This window comes from Chionomys nivalis, chromosome 5 (genome assembly GCF_950005125.1).
Source record: "Chionomys nivalis chromosome 5, mChiNiv1.1, whole genome shotgun sequence".
In the NCBI taxonomy this organism is placed as follows: domain Eukaryota; kingdom Metazoa; phylum Chordata; class Mammalia; order Rodentia; family Cricetidae; genus Chionomys; species Chionomys nivalis.
The window spans coordinates 70,329,865-70,342,973 of NC_080090.1; the positions used below are offsets into that span (position 1 = coordinate 70,329,865).

The window sequence follows — 13,109 nt, forward strand, 5'->3', positions numbered from 1 at the left end:
CTCAGTCGGGTGCTCTGCCTAACAGCCAACATCCTCACAATGGAATTCCTCAATTCGATTATTTTGGATGTTTACGAATAGAAAGATAATAGGATCCAGAGCAAGATTTGTTTTCATTTGTCCAGAATATGTGTGCTTAGTATCTTTATCTAAACTCATAAGTTGGTAACTTAATTTTACAAACATTAACTGTAATTTTCCCCTGAAAAACTGAGACTTTCTTTTCAGCTAAGTTGTAAACATTGCCATCTGCTGTATATTTAACTCAAGCGTTAGTAGGCAGCTATAGTTTGCATGTCAGTGAGCTAAGGCATCAAGAAGGATGAGCAAATAGCAGTTAGCACCACTGTTTTGTTAGATGGCAAAAGAGAGCAAACAGGAAAAGAAGGCAGCGAGGAAGAAATCCTGTTAAAATTCAGAGACCATTAGCCCAGCCGCACAGCTCTCTTCACACGCTCTACACGTTGCTTCTCCTTTGTGGCACGAACTTTCTGTTTAAACTTTTTAGTGTTTTAAGGTTTTCTTCTCCTTCTGACTTTTTTTTCATTTCTTTTTCTACTCTTCTCCATCCTATTATCTTTTCTGACCTGTTTCCTTGGTCAGCTTTAGGTAGACCCAGATTCTCCTATTGACTGGGCTAAGCTATATCTTCCAGATCCTCTAAAACCGTGAGCTTCATACTCGGCTATTGCATTCATGTTTTTCCAATGCTTTTCTTTCTAGTTATCCTGGTGTACTTAAAATTTATGATTATGGTAATAGGAACTTTGTTCTGTGATGAGCTTTCCAAAACTGTAAACACAGTCAATGGCAAATGCTTCAAACGTCAATGCATTCATTAGCAATGCCCTACATGTGGTCCCGTGGGAACAAATACCCCACAGCCACTAATTCTCTGTGTCTCACATCATTTTGAGTGTTTGGCTGCTCTCCACACTTACAGTTCTGAGCTAATTCTTGTCTCTAGTGAAAACTTTTCACTCGTCATTTAGTGACATATTGCCTTCCAGAATGTCTTCTGACCAGTTATTCTTACTGGTGGAATTCTATAGCCTGCCACCATTCCACTTTTGTCTTCATTTTGGACAAGTTCTTATTTTCTGTTCTATTTTTATTCTTTCCTCAAAATCATTGCTTGTGTCCATGCTTTAAGTGAACTAAACCACACCCTCACATCATGCATCACCTGATTGCTGTGCTCTAACATCTGAAGGTAAACAACAGTATTAGAAAGGTTATCATAGTAACAACTCTGTCCTTTCCATCATTGCCTGTAGCTGCATCCCCACATACAGAGTCTAATAGCCCAACTCCCTCCTTTCCATCATTGCCAATAGCCACAGCCCCATCGTTTAGAGTCTAGTAACCCAGCTCTCTCCTTTCCATCATGCTGAGACTAATGAAGTTTTTCCTTCTTGATGTTTGTTTTACACCAATAGTATGTGCATCAGAATTATCTTCCTTTGATAGGCATACATTGTTCAAGACTATTTTAGAGTGAATATATCAGTCATGGAAAATCTAAAGTCAGCTTTTATAACTCAATAACCTATGAATCTTTCCACTTGCTGGGGAGATAATGAAGAAGTTTGGATATTTCCTAAAATATGGTGAACATTTTATTGGGGCTAATAAAGATATTCGCACTGGGGCTGCAGACAGCTCTGGAATCATCTAAGAAAAGCAACTTACAGCAAACACAGACTGCCTTTAATTAACCATCTGGGACAGACAAGTTACAAAAGGATTAAATTGACCCTGTGGAATCTTGTGAGATTTGAGAAAATTTTAGTTTTTAAACAATTGATCATGAGGCTTGACAGAAATAATGAGCTTTGCTTCAGCTGTGAAAGCAGAAGTCACACTCGGCCATTTTAAAATTCATGTTGTGAAGCTCCGTGTTAACGACTTCCAGTTCAAAATCATTTGAATTTCTGTTGTTGTTTTAGATTAAAGCAAATATTCAAAGAGGAAAGACAAAAATAACTCACACAAATTATGAAATGAATATTTTGTTAGCTAAAATGATGTATCAACATGGGAAGTGAATATTTGCTGAATATGAATCATTACCAGATTTTGAATCATTACAATTTCTTTTCAGCATGCGCAAAGCACACAACGAGAGCAGATCCATGCTCTGAGACATCTCCCAGGCCTCACTTTGTCTTATCTTTATCCCTACACTTCCGCACTCCTGCTCCCACGTCATCACGTTCTTCAGTGTTCCATTGGGTAGTGTGCACTCGGACCATGAGAGAGATGATCCAAACAAATCGCAATTGGAATACAAAAACAAATGCTAAACTTGAATTATCGTCTACTTTCACTATACTTTCAATTGTGTGTGTGTGTGTGTGTGTAATATTTATTGATTCAATGATAACACCTCCCTGGTGGTTTATAAATGTTTTCCCACTTGTTGCAGTGTAAGAATCTTCCAACAAACCCAAGCAGAATAGGTGGTCTCCATGTTCCCTTTTGGCAGAAGAACTGACTGATATCTCGAGACGTTAAAGGGCTGCCCAACTTAGCACAGCTATAGACATGTACTTGCCACTGATACTTTGCCATTATATAAAGAGATTGAGAACTGTTTCTCACAAATATGGAAACATTTTCACTTGAAAATACCTGCATATGGGAAAGCTATGTATAGACGTCAGGAGAAGATGCAGAGAGAGAGAGACTGATGTCTAAAGTTTACATGAAATAAAAACAGGGGCTGGAAAGATGGTTATGAGTTTTGGCTGCTCTTCTAAATGAGCTGGGTTTGATTCCCACAAACCATCTTGATCCACAAACCATCTTGAAACAGTTTGTAACTCCTGTCCCAGGGAATCAATTCCTCTTTTGGACTCCATATGTAGTGCACAGCCATGATACACAGACATACATGTAGTCAAAACACTCATGCACACAAAATAATAAAATAATAATTTTAAAAATGGATACCTCTTTTTCCATGTAATATCAAAAGAAACTTCCAGGTAAATTTTCCTATTCTAGCACAAGGTTAGTTCTTTGGTGGTTTAGGATCTTATACAAATCTGTCACCCCTATCATTTTAATACAACTTAGCAACAACAAAAAAAGACAAAGTTGAGGTTTCAGTACATATAGGTGCATGTATGATGATAAAGAACTGTTTGTACATTATAAAATAGTATGGTGCATATTGTAACAAAATTAACATTTATATCACTAAAAGCATACTCTGATGAATAATAGCTCTAAGCATGAATGTAAAACTGGCAGGAAATGTATCTTATGTCAGCCAATTGTATTGATGGCTCTGCTATTGATTCTGCATACATTTGGCATCACTATACACTCTGTTTTCTTTCTGAACAGATATTGACGAATGTCAGAACAGAGATACTTGTCAACATGAGTGTAAAAATACCATTGGAAGCTACCAGTGTGTCTGCCCACCCGGCTATCGACTCATGCTCAATGGGAAAACATGCCAAGGTGAGAAGAGCCTAGAGTGTTCATTGCTCCAGTTTGACATTAAAAATGATGGTAGAAGACATGAGAAGATTTTGTAAATAATTATTCTCCTGGCTGCTCCTCTTCCTCCATACTCATTTGTCAGATGTGAATCTAAGCAATACTTCTGGGAGGAAGAAAAGCAAGAGAGAAGTGGCTCCGTGAAGGAAAGTAATTGGGGCACATACTTGGTGTTGTCTTCCTTGAAGAATCTTTAACCCAATTCATATTAGAGATCTTTCTTACTTAAAGGGAACACGTCACATCTTGCCAAAAAAGTTTTTGCACCATTTGGCAAGGGCGGAAGGGAAAATGAGAAGAGGAATTAGTACACTGACTACTGACAGGGTGAGGGACCACTCTGTATTCTCTTGTTAGATTTGTTTCCAGGGTGATCAGTAAAGAAATGGTGATAACCTCTTCATTCTTGGAGTCTACAAATGAAGACTCACTCACGATCATATACCAGTTCCGCTGGAGGTAAAGGATGAAAACAAATGACTTGGTAGTCATTCCCTTTAAGAGCTTGCATTCTAATGCAGACAAAAGTAAATAAATCCAAATACTGATGTATAGGTTCCATAGTGAGGTCGAGGGAAAAGCATAGTGAAAATAGGAGGTAAAAATACCAATCACCAGATTTCCTTGGTTTTTTTGTGGAAAACAAAAAAAGAGTACTTTTGTGGTTTGTTATACTGTAATATACTTAGATTGAAAAGAAATAGCCTATTACTCTCTTCTGAGAACCTCCCTCAATTTTATGAAAAAAAATCTAAGCATGATGTATGTCACTGAGTTTTATTAATTTCCATCCTATACAAACTATCCTTTTGAAAAGTATACCTGTAAAATCTTTAAGAGAGTATTTTGTCAGTTGCAATAAAATTGAGACTGAATTTTCCCTTTTTCAACTTCACAAAAGACTTGCTTGGAATGCAGTTTGTAGATGTGCCCTGGAAACCAAGACCTGTAGCAAGGATGGCTTTACCTGATGTACCAAGAGGCATTCTCTTCCCTACTCGTAATACTGTCTGAGGTTACCCATTTAGGTTGTTGGGGCTGGAGAAGAAGTCTGAACTCAGTAGAGCCTTTGCTCTCATCCATCAATCACTGAACATTATTAAGAATATACCTTACACAATAACTGGAGTCAGAAACATGCATATGATTCCCAGACATGTATACAAATAAAACTACTACTTAAGATGATTGTACAAACCCCAATATCCTAGTGCAGTCAAGACTACACCTCAGATTGTATATTCTGGAATGCCCTGTTATTTTTTCTACGGTGCTGTGAACACTACAGGCAGTTTACTCAGGAGCAGGAACTAGAAGTGATAACTCTCCGTACTCTAGAACTGACTCAGCCCAGACACCTTTCTAAAAGAACGCCGGTGTCACTGGGTTTGGTGGCAAATGCCTTTTCATCCCAGCGCCCTGTAGGCAAAGGCAAGCAGATCACTGTAAGTTTGAGGCCAGCCGGGGCTGCATAATGAGACCTTGTCTCAAACTTTAAAAAAAAATTAAGAGCACCAGTACCCAAATTACAACTACTCTTCCTACAGCTCTCTCAGGCACCAAAGGATGCAGGGCAAATACCAAGGCATTTAGAATTATCAACTGAACCACAAAATCCCTTAAGCAAAGTTAAAGGGTTATGTGATACACTCATTAGAGAGACTTCTCCTCTTTCTAAATCATGCCATTTTTTTTAATTGCCTTCATTTAGTTCAAAACATTTTTTCAGTTTTCATTTGAGCTACAGAGTGGAAAATGCTGTGAACAAATCAGAACCAGGTGTCAGGGAAGCGTTTGCAGTGGAAATGGGGTTACATACTTTTGTGGTTTTAAAAAGACATGAGAGAAAGCAGTTCTGCCTTTTAGAGAATTTTTTAAAGAATCGCTTAGGGGTCTCTTTATAGCTTTAGAAAGTGTTTGAGGCATTTACAAGGAGCAAGAGGCTGTTTTTCATCCGGGAATTTTTTTAAGCTTTATACTGTGGTAATGGCCTTGTCAGTAAGAGCCAGGAAATTACAGTGGACAGTATCATAGGAAACAAAGACAGAGAATTCTGTCAAAAGTGGAAGTCATCGGCTATAAAATTAAAAATTACAAAAAGTGTGACCAATCAAGATGTGACTAAAAATCAACAAGGACAAACTAAAAGAACCTCAGCCAGACTTCATGCACCACAAATATCAAAAAAAGAAAACTCAAATAGACTTTTATCCATGACAAATAATGCTTAGTTTGAAAACTATTAAAAAAGGATATGCTTTTTAAAAGAAAAAAAATATTATATTGACAGTGCATTTGAAAGGAGTTCTGACTTCTACATTTTTGTTTTGGTTTTTTTTTTTTTTTTTTTTTTTTTTGAGGGGTGTTCAAGACAATTTTTCTCTGTAGCTTTGAAACCTGTTCTGGAACTTGCTCTGTAGATCAAGCTGGCCTCCAACTCACAGAAGTCCGCCTGTCTCTGCCTCCTGAGCGCAGGGATTAAAGGCGTGTGCCACCACTGCCCAGCAGTCTTCTCCGTTTTTTAAGACATAATGCATGTTTATCAAGAGTCCAGGTTACTTACACTTTCTATAATACAGATGTTCCTAGTATATTATCCTGGATTATTTTTAATTATTTAGAAGCAATTGCTTAGATACATCATATTTTCTAATGCTGTTGATATGAAATCTTTATAACTCATGCCATTCTCTTCATGTAGCAGGGATATTTATATTATTGCCTCCACTTCAGTTACTCCAATAATATCCTTGTGGTGTTTATTAAAAGTCAGATATCATCACTTGGTTCATTATAGAAGACATGAGTATTGTTCCTCTAATTTTTCTTCAAGACAAGGTCTCATTGTTTAGCACTAGCTTGCCTGGAACTCCCAGAGGTCCATCCGCCTCCGCCTCCGCCTCTCCGCCTCTCCGCCTCTCCGCCTCTCCGCCTCTCCGCCTCTCCGCCTCTCCGCCTCTCCGCCTCTCCGCCTCTCCGCCTCCGCGTGCTGGGATTAAATGGTCCACCATCATGCCCAGCTTTATTTCTCTATTTGTGTTTGTCCTTTTGGTTGTGCTTTGTTTTGCCTCCCTTTCTTAAGAGCAGTGAGGAGAACCACAGACCACAGATAGAGCAGGTCACCTGCCTCACAGCCTGGTACTTACAAAGATCCCTGTGAGAAGCAGACATTCTGATGGACGAAAGACAGATGATTTTTTCTCAACATAGACTACAGTCCTGTCGGCCAACAAACCTTCTCATATTTGCTTGACGCATCCAAAGACCTCTTCAAAATGCAAACATTTATAAAGTGATATTAAATTTTGACTGTTTAGACGGAATGTATAATGTGGAAATTTTTAAATCTCATGTTTAGGAAATATTTTGATATTTTTAAAAATATTTTTATTAATTTAGTGTACAAAATAATGGTTTCACTATGATGCTTTCATGAGCATATATTATTGTACCTTGCTCATATTTTCCCCTCCATATTTGCCCCACCCCTCTTCCTTTTTCTTCACTGGCTCCCCCTCCCCACAATAGTCCCCTTGACTTTCATGTCAAGCTCATGTATTTATAAGTTCTTGTACTTCTTTATAGACCCACACTGAACAAATGAAACTCAATGATACTAACGACTCTTATCATACACACACTGCTGCCATAACACAATTCTTGTGGCTGCCGCAGGCTACTAGCCTCCCTGTTTAAGCATTAGTTCGGTGCACAAAGTTAGAGAGAAAGGAAGATTTTGAAATTGGGGGAAAAATTTAAGAGAAATTAGGATAATGCTAACTGAACTTCTTTCACATTTTCCTCCATGTCTTTTTATTTCATCTTTAAGACAACCTCAATTTGTCAGAGAGATATAACATGTTCATTGGGCAAAAAAAAAAAAAAAAAAAAATTAGAAATTGACTCACAGGTAATAGACAAATGACGGCTGACATAGAAGTGTGTTTCACACTGGGATTCTTTGTTGTAAGGAAACAGCTTGTAAAATAAGGCCAGGAGCAGAGACACCTCATCAATGTCTGCACAGAGCAAATAACTAGAAAGTCAAGACGTATGGGACCTCTGAGTGCCAGCCTCGGTGTTCCCTTCAGGCTCAGAAGATCTGAGGAGAAATGAACTCTCCACCACGTACTTTTCTGCACCAGTGTCTTTACTCTGCTCCTGCTGTTCTCCCAGTCTGTAAAGTTTCCAGTTTACATACACACGCAAAACAAAGAATTCTCTGAGCTTGGACGTCCCTTTATCTTTGAAGGTCCCAATGTGATCTATACGAAAGACTCCTTTCCTGACTGCATGTCCTGCCAACTGGAAGACAGCTGCAGGGAGGTGGCTTCTAATGTATCTCAGGGAACAAAGCAGACATTGGGAAGCAAGGTTATTAACTGTGTGACTAAATTTCCTACTGGAGGTCCCACAGAGTTGGGCAGGGGGAATGACCCCATATACCAGTACATGGGAATAATTATGCCCAATAATCCATACTCCGTTGAATCTTGCACCAAGGGAGAATGCTTATGGCTTAACAAGATATGTACTGTAAGAATCAGCCGGCGTACAAAAGGTGGAAGGCCCAGCGCCTTACAAGCTGTGTTTATCTCCATGAGAATGCTATCATTCTGTGGTCAGCCTTCTGCTCTATCAGCTGAAATCTCACTCATGATTCTGTGACCTGCACCAAAGATTCTGATCACGGCTTATCTCTCTAGACACTATTTTTTTACTTTATGAATACTACTTCTAAATTGTAAATAATCAGAAACAATATGCATGTAATGAAATCTAAAGTACCTGTTTTAATACAAAAATGCAAGTGGTAAAAATTCAGAATTTGATGTGGGTCATACATGACTGATACAGTGCCTCACGAAATCGCCACTGCCTTCTCTAACACTGCTCCAAGTAGTTTAAGAGTTCGAAAAAACACTTCACAGATTTAACCCAAGTCCCTACTTCCCTCAGAAGGAGGGATGGATGCTCTACATCCCATGTGCAGGCAGCTGACAAGGCCTTAGCCTTCCCTCTCATGATGTCTGGTGAACCGCTAGGCCCAGCGCTGCTACTTAAATCATCGAAAGGGGTGTCAATCCTGTCCCCATTTAGGATGCACCTATGCTAGATAGATTCCCAACAAAGGTTTGCAACTCAGATTTAACTCTGTTTATTAGAGGGAGATTACCACTATATAATCAAATATTTACTCATTGTCAAACCAGTCAGATTGAATATCAGAAAAAAACCTCAAAAGCCTTATTGTTTTCAAACTGAAATCTAATTTTAAATTGCTAAGGTCATGGGTTTGTAGTCATGATGTTTTATGTCCATCAATATGCAATATCGCCGTGTAGTATGCTCATGTTTTTCCTAGGATTCACGCGGCCTTTCTCCGGAAGGTAAAGGAAGGTTGTATAAGAAAATCTCAGACCATGAAATTCTCAGGCAGATTAATGTGGGAAGGGTGAACTTGGGAAATGGTAACGTGGAAATTGTTTACCCATAATGCTTGCTGCCTTCACACTGGTGGAAATCCACGTGTACCACCAGGCAGGTACAGGCTGCCACAGTGAAAAGATTAAGCAAAATAATAACTGTAGGTTCTCAAAAATACCTCAAAGTGTTTATTGGGTTTTGTGGACACTCAATCAGAAAACTCTCTCAGTTCCAGGCCACACACATCTCACCCTCGGAGCCCAATTATCCCAGGATTAAGAATTATGGCACAAAAAACGTTTTCAGAAGGCTTGAAAGTTTCCTTCAGTCTTGCGTTTTATTTTATTACACTGGGGTTTCCATTTAATAACTCTGTGAGGAAACCACAAAAAAGAAGAAACAATGTCTTTTACTTGAATACTTCTGCCCTGTTTTTGCTGTTGCTCCAGAAAGCATCCCCATGACACTCTGCTGGGGGCGGACTCAGCCGTCAGAGCAGTTGGGTTCTGCTCAGTTTGATAAAACTTGGACCCTGGGGGGGCCAGTTATTTGGTCTTAGGGTTTTCTTTTTACAGTCAGTCTCTCTCTCTCTCTCTCTCTCTCTCTCTCTCTCTCTCTCTCTCTCTCTCTCTCTCTCTCAGATCTGACTTACCTAGCAGTGTCCCATGAGTTTGCAACGTGAATCCTTTAACTTTCACTATCTTCCTTCGCTCCCCACAATTTGAACTTATAACACAAAGATTGTTCTTACTATAAAAAGGAAGATTCTTCACTTTACAAAGTATTTACTCATCCCTTATTATTTTTCCTTTTGGCTTGGTCAGTGTGTATCTAAAATATTATTTAATATTATTTCCTTGACAAACTTATGTATGTTCTGCTTTTCAAATAGAAGAGACCTGTGAGAGCTCCTAAAATCTGCCCTTTCACTTCCGCAGCTTTTAGTTTTCTTTGGACTTTTAGCATCTATCAAAGAGACATGTCCTCAGAGCAATCGGGGAAATAACTAAACCAGGAATCCCGCTCCCATTTCTGTGGCCGAAGCTTGGCTATGACAAACAAGCTCATTGGAGGACCAAGATCTGAGAGCTGCCTCTATATGCCAGTGAAATACCAGTGACTGCTACAATGGTGCCTAGTGACCCCAACTAATGTTGCCTTGTATCCTTGTGTGGTCCCTAGATGTCGATGAGTGCCTGGAGCAGAATGTACGCTGTGGGCCCAATCGCATGTGTTTCAACATGAGAGGCAGCTACCAGTGCATTGACACACCGTGTCCGCCCAACTATCAACGGGATCCTGTTCTGGGGTACGTTTCACTTTCTTATCCCAGACATGCTTCTGGGAACCCTCTCTTTGACCAACCTAAGCCTTGTCTATAGTCACGTGTCACTTACAGGAAATCAGTATTGTGTGGGGATGCAGCCTGTTCCTTCTATAAATGGACAAGAGGTGAACTCATTAGGCAGCTCCCGCTGTAAACCAAACCATCATTTGTGATTGCCAACCTTTCCTGGGTGAGGCTTCCCACCACGGAGTCACAGTGTGGCATCCAGGGCTCTTCCATAGCATCAAATGCTTTATGGCGTTGAGAGCCTGCCTTTCTTTTGAAAATCCCTCATTCATTTGTACTGCCTCAAGCTGGTAAGTACTGTCAGCAGGTAAACTGTTCCAAGAAGTACTTTTTCTGTTGCTATGGTGACTCACCATGGAGCAAGAGATGAGAGAAACATGGGTGAGTTGATAGTCTGCCCATCGATGATGTCTTCCTTACGTTTGCTGGTGTCTGGCAGTCTTCTTGGTGCTGGATAAACTGTTCTAATTTTTTCCCCATGCTGTCCAGGTACCAAGCTAACTGGGATGATTGAAAACAAGGGATAATGTTTATCTTAGATGGTCCCTGCTCATTGCCAGATGCTCACTGAAGCTCACACTTTGTTTTCTTCCTAGTAATGCCTCAAGTTACTGTAGCATGCATGTGTGTGTGTGTTGCGCAAAACCCTCCATAAACCTGTTTGTAATTAATATCATAGGAATGGAAAAAGAAAAGAGAGGATTAAAAATATAGATGTTTACAATGTATCTAAAAATACTATGACTAAAGAACCCATGTTTTTATAAAATAGTCCTTTGTGCGTTTTTCCCCTCTGGATGTCTAGAAAAATAATTTAAATGTCATTATGACCCAGCGTGGGTTATGAAAGGGGGAAAATCATTTTTAATGTAAAATAATATGAAACAAAGATTAAAAAGGAAGTCATGCCCCCGACTAGAAATCCTAAGTCACCTCTAATTGTTCCAAGATAAATAAACCAAATAACTGTATACCCTATTTCAACCTTCAACCAGCATTAGGATACATGTTATCGTGTAGCTTACAGTCTTCTTTCTAAGAAGCCCTTGTTTTCAAGAATGTGCAATGCTTTTGTTTGTAAAACTGACTTTTCATTTTATGGCCAGTGCTCTTGAGATCTTGTTGGAGCTGTGCTAGACTATGTATTTAGTATGCATAAGGCCCTCATCCAATCCCAGCACCCCACCAAAAAGAACTGAAGTATTCTTGCTTACTTCGGAAATTCCAACTCTTCTGGTTTTAATGGAGCTGGGATATCGATACTTGAATGTAGAGGGTTATTCTCTTAGCTACCTATCATCTCTTTTGCATTAGTGATCTGGGACATGGGGAGAGCCACATTTTGTAAGTAAACAAATCACGAAGAGTGACCATGAATAATGACCACCTGTGTCATATCCTGCTCCGAGGTGTATAACCACGCGCATCTCATTTATTTTCTAACCTTAGGTTCTGCCTTAAGAACTGCCCAGCCAATGACTTGGAATGTACCTTGAGCCCATATGCCTTGGAATATAAACTTGTCTCTCTCCCGTTTGGCATAGCTGCCAATCAAGATTTAATCCGGCTGGTTGCATACACACAGGATGGAGTAACGCATCCCAGGACAACTTTCCTCATAGTAGATGAGGAGCCAACTGTTCCTTTTGCCCTAAGGGATGAAAATATGAAAGGAGTCGTGTACACTACACGCCCACTACGAGAGGCAGAGACCTATCGCATGAAGGTTCGAGCTTTATCCTACAGTGCCAATGGGACCCTTGAGTATCAGACCACATTCATAGTTTATATAGCGGTGTCTGCCTACCCCTACTAGGAGGTACTCCAGAACCTAGTCCGAATATTTAAACTGCATTAATCATGGCAATCGAGGACCCCTGCAGTTAACTCTCTCTTGAACAGTTGCAATCTTGGCAACTTGAAAATGGTGCTGTACTCTGTAACCTGTTTGTTCCTTGGTACTGCTGAGATGTCTGTCTGATCCACTTTGCTCATGTATCTTTCAGTGAGGCCTAGAAGAGTCCTTCGTTATTTTCTTTATTTATTACACTGGAGCAGTTCCTTCCCGAAGATTATTCTGATCAGCTCATAGGACATGTCATTGATGTTGTATAGTAGCATAGCAGATAAGAATATTTTCATGGAAACAATATTAAAAAAAACTAATTCAAATAGATTTTTCCAGCATTTGGCTATTCTTAGAAGAGTAAAACCAGTTATTATATGTTTTGATAAAAGCTTATGGCATAATTTAAGATTTTTTTAAATATTAATATACGACTTAGACATCTCCTTTCAAGGTTTTTTTTGTCAGTTTTAAAGTTAAAAAAGAAACCCCACTATTCTGAAATAAAGTACAGATGTAAGTTTGTTTGATCCTTGTTGGAGCTTAGCATGATCAAATACTCAAGATACATTCCCAGTGGTTTCTTGAAATTATCTGAACCTCTCACTATGTTATCAGGAAGTTACCTCCCCTTTAGGCAGTCACCCATGGCGTGGGTCTTTGGCATTTCAATATAACCTTTTATTCACTCAGCTCCATAACTTTTACATTCCATATTTTTTAATTTTAAGACATATCAATAGAACAGATTTCTTGAATATTTGTAATCATGTATGTTCAAGTTAACATGTTAAACGTCAATACACTGTACATGGTGGTAACAGACTCTGTAAGCAATTGTCAAGATGTATTCTATTTTTATGAAGTGTATATATTACCTTAGTGTGTATTTTCTATATAATATCTTGATGGACTCTTTTATAAAATTATTTTATAAAAAAAAATACAGTGAAATCAGCCTAAATAAAA

General features: G+C 39.1%; 1 protein-coding gene across 1 annotated transcript in view; it reads left to right on the plus strand.

Annotated features, from left to right (window-relative positions):
* The window catches only part of Hmcn1 (hemicentin 1), a 456,088-nt gene extending 442,979 nt beyond the window's left edge, over positions 1–13,109 (plus strand). The window contains exons 105-107 of the mRNA XM_057769675.1: positions 3,355–3,474; positions 10,123–10,249; positions 11,744–13,109. Coding sequence (XP_057625658.1) covers positions 3,355–3,474; positions 10,123–10,249; positions 11,744–12,110 — 614 coding nt within the window. The 3' untranslated portion in view covers positions 12,111–13,109. The remainder of the gene's footprint in view (positions 1–3,354; positions 3,475–10,122; positions 10,250–11,743) is intronic.